At 46.8% G+C, this 14,277-nt stretch overlaps 1 protein-coding gene across 1 annotated transcript; it reads right to left on the bottom strand.

Moving 5' to 3' along the window:
- Positions 1–2,632: 2,632 nt before the first annotated feature.
- On the bottom strand, positions 2,633–14,277 carry GET1 (guided entry of tail-anchored proteins factor 1). Its single transcript, XM_036445735.2, has 5 exons — positions 14,101–14,277; positions 10,156–10,321; positions 7,983–8,050; positions 5,541–5,655; positions 2,633–3,694 (listed from the first exon to the last, which is right to left on the bottom strand). The coding sequence occupies exons 1-5, from the start codon at positions 14,200–14,202 to the stop codon at positions 3,621–3,623; spliced, it is 525 nt and encodes a 174-aa protein (XP_036301628.1). The 5' UTR covers positions 14,203–14,277; the 3' UTR covers positions 2,633–3,620.

Here is a 14,277-nt window from a genome sequence, read left to right as displayed (position 1 = left end):
AAAAAAAAAAATCAATAAGATATATATATATTTTTTAAAGAATACAAATGGCATAAGCTTTGACCTTTATGAAAACTACAGTGGGGAAAAAAGAGGGAAGGAGAGACAGAGGAGGGGAAAGAGAGAACACTTATAATTCTCATTGGCTTACACAGGGGACTACGAAAATGCACATGAAATAATTGCCTAGCCCTAAATTCTGGAGAAATTTACTAAAATACTTAGAAATGGTGTAATAGTACAATATTACAATGTCTACTCCCGATAGCAGATGGAGTTTTCAGGGGACCTTTTGTTAAACCTACCCACAAAAGCACAATCACAACATTAAATCAGAACTACCTAGAAGTGCTTCTGTAAGGCACTAATAAAATATAATCTAAACTTATTTTCTAGTCATCTAATTGAGATTATTTTAAAGATATATGCATAAGATAATAAAGAAGGAGACTGTGGTCCATTTTTAATTTATTTTCAGTGTATTTATTTCCAGTGTATTTTCTATGCTTTCTATACTGAATATAGCTGTATAATAGGAAGGAACAAGTTTTAAATAAAAAGAGACCCAGCCTGGCCAGTGTGGCTCAGCGGCTGAGTATTGACCCATGCACCAGGAGGTCGCTGGTTCGATTCCCAGTCAGGACACAGGCCTGGGTCGCAGACTCTCTCCCCAGCAGGGGGTGTGCGGGAGGCAACTAATTGATGATGTTTCTCACTCTCCCTCTCCTTTCCTCTCTTTCTCTGAATCAATAAAAACATATTTGTATAATAAATATTTTAATTAAGTCAAGCACCAAAGCATAAATGTTAATATTTGATTGTTAGAAAACAGCATACCCCCCCACCCCTCATGTGTTAACATATATCCAGCATTTGGCTTATGGAAATAATAACCACTTTAAATGAAATATTTTAAACACTTGGATGTAGAAAGTGCTGAAGAATAAAGTACCATTTTACTTTACTGCTACTGAGAGCAAGAATCTGATTAAATCTTCCGTTTTCAACACTTAGCACCACTGACCGAAGAAAAGAGACTGACTGAATTGGTCCACAAAACATTTTAATTCCAGTATATTTTAAATGGGAAAAATTTCACTAATAGAAGTTGTTAAGATTTCAGATTCCTTTTAGTCTGTTCACTGAGAATGAAGACATATTTTAAAAACATTAAGAAGAAATTCATTTCCGGCACGCTGTGCTCCTGCTATAAAAAAGCTAACAAGGCCGAAACCAGTTTGGCTCAGTGGATAGAGCACAGTAGGAGCATGCAGGAAGCAGTTGATCAGTGATTCCCTATCATCATTGATGTTTCTATATCTCTCCCCCTCTTCCTTCCTCTCTGAAATCCAATAAATATATTTTTAAAATAAAACCACACATATCAATATCCATAAATGTATGGGATCATCGGAAGAATCATGATAAACTGGTAACAGTGGAAAATTGGGTGACACAACAGTAAAAGGATCAGATTTTTTGTTTTGTGGTTTTTTATTGTTGAAATTATTAGAGATGTCCCCCTCTCTCCCCACTGACCCTCTCCACACCACACCAGCCTCCAGTGAACTTTTACATTTATCCCTTTCTGTGTTCTAAATTCAGCACCAGGTGTGTTTTCCTCATCTGAGGATATTTTCCCTTTTTTTTGAGAGAGAGGGTGGAAGGGAGAGGGGAGGGAGAGAGGTAGAGGTAGAGGTAGAAACATCAAGGTGAGAGGGACACATCAAATGGTTGCCCCCAGCACCCACCCCAACTGGGCCCAGAGAACGAACCTACAACCCAGATACATGCCCTTGACCAGGAATTGAACCATTGAGCACTGGCCAGGGCAATGCCAAGTTTATTATCTATTTAAAAACAATTATGTGAAACATGACGAACATTTAAACTTGTCCTATTGAATCTTCATTAATAACTATTAAAATGTGTGGAAAGCGTTCACAGCTGTGAAATGTAAATCTTTCCCTCTAGCCTCAGCGAAGTCTGTCAAAATGCAGTACTGAGAGGATCTATCCTTAGGAGATAAATAAGGGTCTTGTCAGGGGGGCTTTAAGAGGATTAGTGTCCCAAGGACGTCCTGGACATGCATCTGGCCGCTTGATCGTGACTACACAACCCGTCCAGCTGCCTGCCGCTCACTACAAGTGGGCATCAGACTGTGGCCTCTGCGGACCCTGGACCCTGCCAACTTCCCTGTGCGGCTGCCATCTCCCCCTCAGGTTGGCATCTCACCCTGGTGGCCCCGGGTGCCCTGTGGTGACTGGCAGTGGGAGCTGGAGTCGGGTCCTCACGATGGTGTCTGTAGAAGCACAGCTGTGCTCCTGGCTCCGCATCCTTCCTCAAAGCCACGTCCACCCGCTGCAGGAATGTCTGAATGACCGAGACCACTCCGGTCACGATAGATAAAGTAACACTGCACTTTGTCATTTCATGACACAACTGGCAGAAATCACAGTGAGCTCCCTACTGGGTCATTAAGGAACACAAGAAGATGGTCTTTTCAAAACTAGTGATGGAATCTAGCTTTACGGTGCTGCACAGACTTAGTTACTGGTTAAAGCCCTCTGCCTTCTATTGAAATACAAACTGATCATAGCAAATGAGTGGCTGGAAGGAAGGAAGTCATACAAGCACTTGCAAAGCTTTTAATGAATAAAGAAGTGTTTAAAAATATTTAGCAGAATTATACTTTATGGGCCAAACATGTATCCATTTAAATTCATTTAATCAGGCTTTCTATTTGTTTTTTAACTTTGTTCTGTGGAGGACAAATATTAAATGCTTATAAATACACTTTATTGGAAATGCTTTAAGTACAAAACACATAATTCAAACACAAAACAATATATAATGATCTCACGAATACATTTATAAAACGCGGGAATGAAAAAATAACGGCTCCAAATAAGGTGAAAATACTCCACAAAGGCTTGCTCAACAGGTGACATTTTAAACCAAAGGTAAGCACAGGCAATGTCAGTTAGTGTTTTTCTTTTGGTGATACTGCATGAGATTAAAACACCAATCTTCAAATTCTAGTAGTGATATTAAATTGCTTTTAATCTGGATTACAAGTAGTGTGAAGTCTTTAAAGTACAATTGGCAGTGTGACCTTTAACATATGCCAAGAGAATGCCCAGCCAGTCTGGCTCAGTGGCTGAGCGGCGACCCATGAACCAGGTCACAGTTGATTTCAGGTCAGGGCACATGCCCAGGTTTCAGGCTTGATCTCCAATAAGGTTCATGCATGAGAACCTTTCCTCTCATCATTGATGTTTCTATCTCTCTCTCCCTCTCCCTTCCTCTCTCTGAAATCAGTAAAAAAAAAAAAAAAATTAAATACGTCACGTGTGCAAATCACCAGTAACAATGCGTAGATGCCTGTAATGTCACATTTCTCATCACAAACCTGCTGCCTCAATGACAAGTGCACATATCTAATTCCTATAAGAATCTCACATCAAGTCCAAGAACAGGCGAATTCATCCAAAGAACTAGCCCGTGCTCTTTTGTTCCTTAAACAAATAAACAAAAGGCAATAAAACAGTGTAAGTCAGGTTTTTAACCTAAGTGAAAATTCATTTTTAAAAGTATCAGAGCTGTATTCATCTTCTTTTTCAGCTAAAAGGATGAAGCATAATAGCCACAACTTTGTTACAGACTAAAATCCAGCAGGTAATTCCAACGCCACCTAAAAACAAAGAAATTCAGCATCAGAGCTAGCCCACATCCCCTGCCTCTGCCACCTTCCTGAGCCTGGTTCCCGGCGTGCGCCCACGCCCACAGGGGCATTGGAGAAGGAGTCACCAACAGTGCATTTTTTGCATTTCTTATGGTTCTAGGGGCCTCCTATACAGTATATAAATATGTATTGTGACATATTTATGCCAGTTCTCTATTTTATGTTTTGAACCTTTGCTATTTTTTCATATCACTTTTTTTTTCTTTTCTTTTCTTTTCTTTCTTTTTTTTTTTTTTTTTTTTAAATTTCTTACTGATTTCTTCCTCAATATTTCAGCTGTTCTTCTGTTCTTTTATTTTTCTGTCTATGGCCGCCATGTTCACTGGAAGCGTGTTTAGACAAGCTCATGGCCTTCAGGCTTCCTCCGCGCGAGCAGGAGCTCACCGTTTGAATGATAAGAACTCCATGTCACGGGGCGGGGGATCAGGACTTCAGAGATGCTCAGGTGGGACATGGGCAAAAAAAGCTTGGGAACCACTGTCTTAGAGGAAGTCAGAGTAGTTCTGTTCTTTCGGAGCAGTGCTGGGCTAAGACAGAGTTTGTATTTCGTGGGTTCCAATGCATCAGACTTTGATTAATTCACAGGCTGCCTTCCTTACTAAACAGAACTTATACAGAACAATGAGCTCTGGTCTGAATTCCTCTTCTCTGCCAAGAAATACGCTTTATTATTTACGATATTACCAGACCACTCTGTGACATTATTTGGTTTTCCCTTCTCAAAGAGCGTCATGAATGAAGCAATGTGTACCCACACGGGTCTTGTCCCGCTGGTCAGTGAGACGGGCAGACAGGCTGTCAGAGTGGCCAGTGGCCTGCTGGTGGCGGGAGGAGTGGCCTCTCGCAGCCGTACTGCTCTCAAGGCTGAGTCCCACCGAGGGGGAGGGGGGGGGAAGCGGTTAAATTAAAAGCTGTTCCTTTTATTTAGTAATTCACCTCCAGTATTGCCACAAATCACAACCAAAAACTCACTGAAAAGGACGTGTGCATTATTCTTGGTAGAAAAATTTAGGACCTAATTTTTAACAGGAAAATTAGTAAATTATGGCACATCCAAATGAAGAACAGCTATTCAAAATTCCTTAATAAAGAAACGTTTATTGATATGGAAGGCTTATAAAAAAAGTAAAAAGGGACAAAAAACTAGACAACCTTAACTATACAAGGGTGGGCAAAAGTAGGTCTGCAGTTGTTCCAATGGAATATATAATACAAGAATAAATAATAATACAAGAATAAACTATTTCATGTAGTCATAATTGTAAACCTACTTTTGCCCACCCCTGTATAAAAATAGAAAAATATAGCACAATCTAAGAGGGGTAATCCATAGCTAATGAGTTTTCTTTCATTTTTCTTTTATCTTTATTCATCCTGCAGTGACGTGTACTACTTTTAACATGCACAAGAAATTACCTTCCACGTATAAAAAAGTGGCCGAGAGCCACAAATGCCCTCGCTGTGCCTAGAACTGAAAAGAGGCCGCAGAACCTGGGAACTAGAAGTCGTGTTTGGATAGCAGGCTACCAGCTGCAGGGATGGCTCACTGGTCGAGTCCAGAAGCAGACTGGCCTGAGCTCTAGCTCTGCTAGTTAACATTTCGGTGGCCGCGGACAAGGTCAAGAACGTCTCTCTGGACCTGCATTTCCTCATGGCCAGCCCTCAAGGCTGAGGCACACGGCCCTCCCCCCACCCCCTCGCCCTCGGTGAAATGGACGAAGAGGTGGAGGTGACTTAACCTCCACACACCCCCTCCTGAGCGTCTCTCTCCCGCTGTGTCCCAGGAAGCCCTTACCTGCCACTCTGGTGGGAAAGGCCACCAGCCGGTCGAGCGGAGTGATCCACTTAGTGGGCACCACAGCCACGGGCACGGAGTAATACTTCCAGATGAGGGAGACCATCAGGGCGGCCTGCGGAGACACGGTGCTGAGTGCCAGCCGGAGGCAGTGAGGACGCTCCGCAGTGACGGCCTTAGCCCTAGCAGCCCAGCCCCTGCAGCCCCCAGCCGCCGGTGCCATACACCGCTGACCTTGCACAATCTGGTGAGCGGCACTGACCTCACACACTCAAAACTCCCAGTGTAACCTCTGACTCCCCAAAAACATAACTAATAGCCTAGTGCTGAGAAACAGCTGACTAGCATATATTTTATGTTATATATTTCATATACTGTGTTCTTACTATTAAGCTAGAGAAAAGAAATGTTAAGGAAATTATAAGGAAGAGAAAATACAAATATATCTTTTATATATTCATGATACATTTTTATTAATATCTTCAATATTCCTAGGCTATTCAGTGGTTCATATGTGCGTTTTGTCAAATTTTCAACAAATCTGCCGAAACCGGTTTGGCTCAGTGGTAGAGCGTCGGTCTGCGGACTGAAAGGTCCCAGGTTCGATTCCGGTCAAGGGCATGTACGTTGGCTGCGGGCACATCCCCGGTGGGGGATGTGCAGGAGGCGGCTGGTCGATGTTTCTCTCTCTTCGACGTTTCTGGCTATCTCTCTCCCTTCCTCTCTGTAAAAAAATCAATAAAAAAAATTTTTTTTCAACAAATCTAAAAAACAAATTTCCAACATATTGAGAAAAAAAAAAATCCACATATAAGTTCAAACCCATGTTGTTTGAACACCAACTAAATACACTATTAAATTAGCCGATAATAACGAAGATTCCCCATAACACAAGTGTTCTTTTCCCAGTGAATACCTCTTTTAAATAGACTCTGTAAATGCACAGTACGAGGGACAAAAGCAACCTTACGCCTCTAGATCCTTGAAAAAGTAGTTACTGCTCCAGCCCCACTCCAGCGCTGGCCGCCTCGTGCAGAAGTGGCCTTCCGCTGCCACTTAGATGGCGGGGGGAAGAGCAGCTCTCTCCCTCCTCTCCCCAGCAGCTTTCCCTCGTGGTCCCCTCTGGCCTGAATATTCACTCCAACTGCCCTGAAAGAGGGCCTCTGGCACCAGGCACCGGGCGGTAGCTCAGTCTGTTAGACATTGTCCCAGCATCCAAGGGCGGGACCGTCCAGCCCTCGGGCCATATAAGACGAGCAAAACCATTGGGGCTGGCCCTATTAAGGCATCAGGAGTGAGTTAATTAAATGTCTGACCACACACAGCAGGCTCATTTTTAAGTCAATAATTTTTTAAAATATATTTTATTGAATTTTTACAGAGAGGAAGAGAGAGGGACAGAGAGCCAGAAACATCAATGAGAGAGAATCATCGATCAGCTGCCTCTTGCACACCCCCTACTGGGGATGTGCCCGCAACCAAGGTACATGCCCTTGACCAGAACTGAACCTGGGACCTTTCAGTCCACAGGCCGACGCTCTATCCACTGAGCCAAACTGGTTTGGCTAAGTCGATAATTTTGTATGGCCCTCTAAAGATGTTACAAATATCCCAATGGCCCTTGGCAGGAAAAGGTCCCCACACCTGCAATATGCCAAGATTATGGGTTCGATCCCCAGCCAGGGCACATACAAGAAGCAACCAATGAATGCCTAAATAAGTGGAACAACAAGTTGATGTCTCTGACTCTGTCTGTCTCTCTCTCTGTCTCTCTCTAAAATCAATAAATTTAAATTATTATTTTCTTTTTAAATTAAAAGAGAGCCTCTGGCTTAACTTCAGTCCCTGGAGAAACCTATCTCCCATCAGTGACAGCGCCTCAGGATCGATGTGCTTTCTGTAACCAAATAGCCTGCGTCCTTTACCCCCGTCCACGTCATGCTACACTGACCCTCAGAGGTCATTCAGAGCAGCCACAGCAGCTCCGCCTCAGGTGAAGCGAGTAAAAGTCCCCCATCAGAAAGCTGTGAGGCAGAGGCCCTGGGCTTTAGTGACGATAACGGTCCCTACCCGGAGAGTCCACAGTCACCTTCCCATCTGTACACGGTGTAGGGAGCAACAGCCAAAATCACTGACCATCTCAGAAAACACAATTTCCAAATACCTTCTCTCACTTCACCCCCAGCCTCCAAGCCTGCGCTGGAGCCAAGGCCACATAAACTCCAGGGGAGCGGCTTAGGCGTTCGTTTGCTTAAAAATCCCAAGAGTTAACACTAACCCAGAAAAAGCCTTTCCGTCCGACTATAAATTCAGAGTTTCGGAGTGACACGCCTGCAGGGCACTCAGCTCAGCAGCGGAAGGTGGAAAAACCTGGATTCCAGGGGCTGGCGTGGGACAGAGGCCATTCCCGCTGTAACGAGCAGTGACACACAGGACACTCACCTGCAATATGTAGAAAGCAACACTCATGACCCACTTTATCTTGGCCAACTGAGCTGTCCGGGCTTTCACTGAAGGAAAAACAGGATGAAATGATTATATCAGCCCTGAAAAGGGAAGAAAATATTCAACTGCACAGAAGTGCTATTTTGTCTCACAAAATATGGTCTAATTATGCATGTAAATATAAAATAGAATGTCTTACATCACCCACTATGCTATTATTTAAAATAGAGCTCAGCCAAAGTGCCTCAGGGGTTGAGCATCAACCTATGAACCAGGAGGTCACAGTTCAATTCCCAGTTAGGACACAGGCCCGAACTGCAAGCTTGACCCGGTGTGGGATGTGCAGGAGGCAGCTGACCAATGATTACCTCTCATCATTGATGTTCCTCTCCCTCTCCCTCTCTTTTCCCTCTGAAATCAGTAAAATTATTTTTCAAACATTAAAAATAAAATAGAATCACACACAGATTTGGAAATGTGCAGCCTTAATTTAAAAAAACCTTAAAGCACCCTAACCAGTTTGGCTCACTGGATAGAGCATCGGCCTGCAGACTGAAGGGTCCCGGGTTCGATTCCAGTCAATGTACCTTGATTTCGGGCACATCCACAGTAGGGGGTATGCAGGAGGCAGCTGACCAATGTTTCTAACTCTCTATCCCTCTCCCTTCTTCTCTGTAAAAAATCAATAAAATATGTATTTTTTTAAAAAACAAAAAACCTTAAAGCTATTCATCTAGCCTCACTGGTGTGGCTCAATAGTTGAGCATCAACCTATGAACCAGGAGGTCACAGTTCAGTGCCAGGTCAGAGCACATGCCCAGGGTGCTGGCTTAATCCCCAGTCTGAGGCAAGCAGGAGGCAGCCAATCAATGATGCTCTCTCATCTCTGATATTTCTCTCTCTCTTCCTCTCCCTTGCTCTCTGAAATCAATATATTTTTTAGAAACAGCTATTCATCTAAATCAGGATTCTTTTCACAATGCACCTACCAATCAATAGGACTAAGGGTTCTCCCGATTCCCCGGTTTACACTGTACACTAGTCCAGAAAGGAGGCGAACTGCCTGGGTGCTGGGCAGGCACCTCTGTCTGTTCACTAGGCATGCAGACGGCTCTCACAGTGCATGCTCTCAGCACACAGGCTGCCCTGGGAACAGCAGACTGTTAGGGACAGTGGCACACATCAAAATGAGGAAGACCTGAGCCCCAGCCTGAGTCTACACTCGGATATCACTTTTTATTTATTTATTTTTTACTTTTTTTAATATATATATTTTATTGATTTCTTACAGAGAGGAAGAGAGAGGGACAGAGAGTTAGAAACATCGATGAGAGAGAATCATCGACCAGCTGCCTCTTGCACACCCCCTACTGGGGATGTGCCCGCAACCAAGGTACATGCCCTTGACCGGAATTGAACCCGGGACCTTTCAGTCCGCAGGCCGACGCTCTATCCACTGAGCCAAACCGGTTTCGGCTCGGATAGCACTTTTTAGAGAACAGAATAAGAAAGCCCCTGGCACCCTAGCCGGTTTGACTCAGTGGACAGAGCATTGGCCTGCAGACTAAAGGGTCCCGGGTTCAATTCCAGTTAAGAGCACATGCCCAGGTTGCAAGCTCGATTCCCACTAGGGGGCGTGCAGGAGGCAGCCAATCGATGATTCCCTCTCATCACTGATGTTTCTACCTCTGTCTCCTTCTCCCTTCCTCTCTGAAATTAATTTAAAAAAAAATTTTTTTAAAGAAAGCTCCTGAGTATCCACTGTAAGATTCTTTTCTAGGCTTCTCTCAGAAAAGTGTTGAATTTGAAAATGACAACCTATGAAGTTGGCTCTGAAGAAACCCTAAGAGTATCCTGAATGTTTCTGTTAAAAAGCGAAGGTTCACCAGCAAAATAAAGAGAAAGTAAAGTAATTACTATGATTGGGTTTCTTCTAGACAACTTCAAAGTTTATACCAACATTTAGAACATCCAAGAGTCAGTGCAATGTATTCTACGAATCCTTACAGAAAAGATTTCTCTATGAATCAGCTCTTATGAAACTTTCCAAAAACTACAAATGAGAACAGTACCATGAGGGGAGCATTTGAGGTCTTGCTTCCCGGCAATGTCATCAGTTTGGCTCAAATAAACTCTTATAAAAATTCAAAACAAAACAAAAAAACTGCACCATGAGTTTTGAGCTTATCTGTCATCTTGTTGATCTTTCTTTCCAGCCTGGCATATCTGGCGAACTCGTCCATCATGTTGACAGTGGCAAGTTCCTGCTTCATGTCCTGGATCTCCGCTCTCATCTGAGACTCCTGCTCTGCATCCTTCTGCAGCACCCTGGACATCTGGCGGAGGGACAGCAGGGGTCAGTGCTTTTCCACGTGGGGTACAATCCTTCCTCACCTCCACCATCCTCCCTGCGGCTCTCTCGCCTGGGCAGGCTGCCCTTTGCCTACATAGCCAGCCCCTGCTGCCTGGCCCTGGTCCTGCTCTCTACAACCACAAACAAAAGACCTCCCGTCTGCCCAACCTGCATGGCTCAGTGTTTGAGAGTCAGGGTTCTATTCTGGTCAGGGCACATGTCTGGGTTGTGGGGCAGGCAGGAGGCAGCCAATCAATGATTCTCTCATCACTGATGTTTCTTTTTTTTAATATGTTTTTATTGATTTTTTACAGAGAGGAAGGGAGAGAGAGTTAGAAACATCGATGAGAGAATCATCGATCAGCTGCCTCCTGCACGCCCCCCACCGGGGATGTGCCCGCAACCAAGGTACCTGCCCTTGACCGGAATCGAACCCAGGACCCTTCAGTCCGCAGGCCGACGCTCTATCCACTGAGCCAAAACGGTGTCAGCTCATCATTGATGTTTCTATCTCCCTCTCCCTTCCTCTCTGAAATCAATAAAAATATATTTAAAAAAAATAAAAAGCCTCCCTCTGATTTGAATCGCTATACATTATATTTTTCCTTTGGAAGACATGCCAATGGATTGCTATGGTAGATATGTGTATCTTTCACTATAACTATAAAATCGGAGTTACACAATAAAACCTGTTTCCGTTCCCGGAGCTGCATTCAGGTGCACGGACCAGCATCTCCTTCCCCCCTGAAGAACCCGGTCCTAAGTCAGGGAGGCAGCGGGATGCGGGTGCAGGGCGCCAGAGGAGGGCTCCGCCCCGGCACAGTGAGGGCCTTCCTGCCGAGGGGACCCTGGCGAGAAGGGGCCGGGCCGAGCCAAGCACAGTGACATGGGCGTCTCCGGAAAGCTACCCGAGGTGGGAGTCAGAGGAGGACAAGACCCCCAGCCAAACACTAGCAGAGCCCAGCAGCATCCGTTCTCCACAGGGGGCGGCGGAGGGAGAGCAGTGACAAAGGATTCCTCCAACGAACATATTAGGACAAGGGGAGCCGGGTTTTGCACCGTCAGTCCAGGGCGCCTGCGCAGAACATGTGACTCGCTGGGTCCCTCACACCGCCCTCCACTGTGAGTCCAGGGCGCCTGCGCAGTGCACCTCCTGTGCCCCATGCAGACTGGGTGCTCAAGAGTCCCCTCCGGCCGCCTGTGACTAAAAGCAAGCCCTGCAAATGAACCTGGTCCCTCACCCATGTGTCCTGTGACCAGCTGGAAGGGGAAAAAGCAAGAGCGCTCAGGAAAGTCCAAGTCAACACCAGGGTCTAGGGTGTCCTTACCCAGGCCCGCATCCCATCCCAATATTCGCTGAGATCCCCCTCAGGACCTGGCAAGGCTGTGCTGGGCAGAGGATTCCCGACGTTAGTCTTCCTCAGGGGCTCGGGCCCGGGGCCAGCCAGCGGGATGGCGCACCCCTCCCTTGCTTCTGGCTGGACGGACACGATCAGAAACACTGCAAGGTTATGATCTGAGGTCCAGGGGTGTGGCCCATTCCCCATCAAACTCTTCCTCCCGGGAGCCTTTCCCACGTGGTCCTAAAACCAGGGCCATGTATGGGAGGGGGAAGGCTAAAATATGTACACAGATAATAATTTAATTTAAAAAAAAAAAGTGGGCCGAAACCGGTTTGGCTCAATGGAAAGAGCATCGCCTTGGGGACTGAAGGGTCCCGGGTTCGATTCTAGTCAAGGGCATGTACCTTGGTTGCGGGCACATCCCCAGTAGGGGGTGTGCAAGAGGCAGCTAGCTGGTCGATGACTCTCTCTCATCGATGTTTCTAACTCTGTATCTCTCTTCCTTCCTCTCTGTACAAAATCAATAAAATATATATATATTTTAAAAGTGAAAAAAAAAAAAAAAAAACCCAGGGCCTATGACGGTGCAGCACTTTACGTACAGGGGCCAGTACGTTCCTTCCAGCTGTTCACTGACCCTCAGCACCAACCCAGGAACCAGGTGGAACAGGGTGGGACACCAAGAAAACCTGAACCTAGCTAACAATCCCAACAAATAGTGCCATAACCAAGGGGAGCGAGATTTAAGAAAGCTAACTGGTTGGCGTTTATTGAATAGAAAGGTTCTAGAGCCTGTAAGCAGCAGCACTGATGTGACCAGGTCCAAGGTCAAACCGAATCCTCTTTCATCTAAATGATTAACAGCCGCTAGCCGAAACCGGTTTGGCTCAGTGGATAGCCCGTCGGCCTGCGGACTCAGGGGTCCCAGCTTCGATTCCGGCCAAGGGCAGGTTATTGTGAGTAGTGCTGATAGAACGAACATCCGCAGGCTGATGCTCTATCCACTGAGCCAAAAACAGTTAAGGCATAATTTTCTTAAAAGAAGAAAAACGGCCAGGGCACAGCTCTTCAAGAGTCGTTCATGCAATTATAAGAACTTGGGACATGATCTTAAAGACCAGGCAGCATCAGGAGAGATTCTGCATGGACGCTAAGAGAGGTCTCTGTGCCTCAGAACATAGGGCCTCGGGCGTTACACAAAACAAGCTCTCAGTGAATACTGATAGGACAAAACACAAAAACAGTAGAAATCCTGCCCAGTCTTAAATACCCATCGCCAGCAGCAGTTTGTATCAGGAGAGCAAAGCAGGGAGAACTGAGTTTCCAGAATAATGCTGCAGGCCCTGCACCCACTGTCCAAGGTCTCAGTCCGGGTCAGACAGCCCCTCACTACCACGGTGGGCCAATAGAGGGCGCCCTTCCCCAGGGAACAGCTCAGGTTTCTCCCACACATCCCCAAAGCTGCCCCGGTAGGAGCAGGAGTAAGAGACCACAAAACAATCAAACTTCGGCCCTAGCTGGTTTGGCTCAAAGGACAGAGTGTCGACCTGCGGACTGAAGGGTCCCAGGTTCAATTCCGATCAAGGGCACAGGCCTGGTTTGCAGCTCGATCCCCAGTAGGGGGTGTGCAGGAGGCAGCCGATCAATGATTCTCTCCCATCATTGATGTTTCTCTCTCTCCTCCTCTCCTTCCTCTCTGAAGTCAATAAAGAACTATATTTTTAAAAAAGAATCAAACTTCCGACCCAACGGTCCCTAACTGGACGCCTATGTGAGTCAGACCCCTCTGGGAGGTCAAGGAGTTGGGGAGGACAGGCACCTCTCACCGCAGCCATGACAGCTGGACACGCGGTAAGGCACTCCCCTTGGCAAGGTGCCCGCTGAGACGGCGCCCGGCGCTGCCCTGAAGAAAGGTGGCATCGCACCATCGTGCGGTTCTCGGTCCACACTGCCAACCACCCCACCCCCAGAATGGGGCTCCTGCACCCTTAGACCCATCTCTCCGGGGCCTGCGAGGAAGACCGAGGCTCGGGCAACCCCTGGGCGCCGCGCTGCTCCGGGCACTGTGCCCCTGGCAGCCGGGGCCGCCGGAGCCTCCCGAGCGAGGAAATAACGGAAATGGGGGAGGGGGGAGCACTAGGAACGCCAACCCGAACATTGCTGCCACCTGAAAACTGAAAACTGGCCCAGTGTCGCCAGGGGTTCCTCTTACGTATGTGTGTGTGTGTGTGTGTGTGTGTGTGTGTGAGTGTGTGTGTGTGTGTGTGTGAGTATTTCTTAAAACACGGAAGGGTCCACCGGAGACGCTTCCGGGGGCCGAATGCGGCCATCGCGCGGCCGGTGGGAGAGCCCCGTGTCTGCGCCCGGTTCGGCGGGACTGAGGCCGGCCCCCCGGCCCCGGAAGGCGGCGGCCACTTACGAAGGAGGAGAAGGACGGGAGGAGGATCCTGAGGACGTTGCACCCAAACACGAAGCACAGGACCAGCAGCCACGCCCAGTGGTCGGCCTCCACGGCGCTCATCCCCGCGGCGTGAGCTCGGCTCCCGCGGACGCCGGGTCCCGGCCGGCGCTCGCCCCGCGCCTGCGCACTGAGGCC

This window comes from Pipistrellus kuhlii, unplaced genomic scaffold (assembly GCF_014108245.1).
Source record: "Pipistrellus kuhlii isolate mPipKuh1 unplaced genomic scaffold, mPipKuh1.p scaffold_m20_p_2, whole genome shotgun sequence".
Taxonomy (NCBI): Eukaryota; Metazoa; Chordata; class Mammalia; order Chiroptera; family Vespertilionidae; genus Pipistrellus; species Pipistrellus kuhlii.
The sequence above is the reverse complement of the archived record's forward strand: the minus strand, read 5'-3'. Positions and strand labels throughout refer to the sequence as shown.

Coding starts and splice junctions, on each gene's coding strand:
- GET1 (XM_036445735.2), bottom strand. CDS start 14,202: ATGAGCGCCGTGGAGGCCGACCACTGGGCGTGGCTGCTGGTCCTGTGC. Junction 8,051..10,155: donor AGATAAGCTCAAAACTCATG/GTGCAGTTTTTT, acceptor TTTTTCCTTCAG/TGAAAGCCCGGACAGCTCAG. Junction 5,656..7,982: donor TTGCTTTCTACATATTGCAG/GTGAGTGTCCTG, acceptor GTGTCTCCGCAG/GCCGCCCTGATGGTCTCCCT.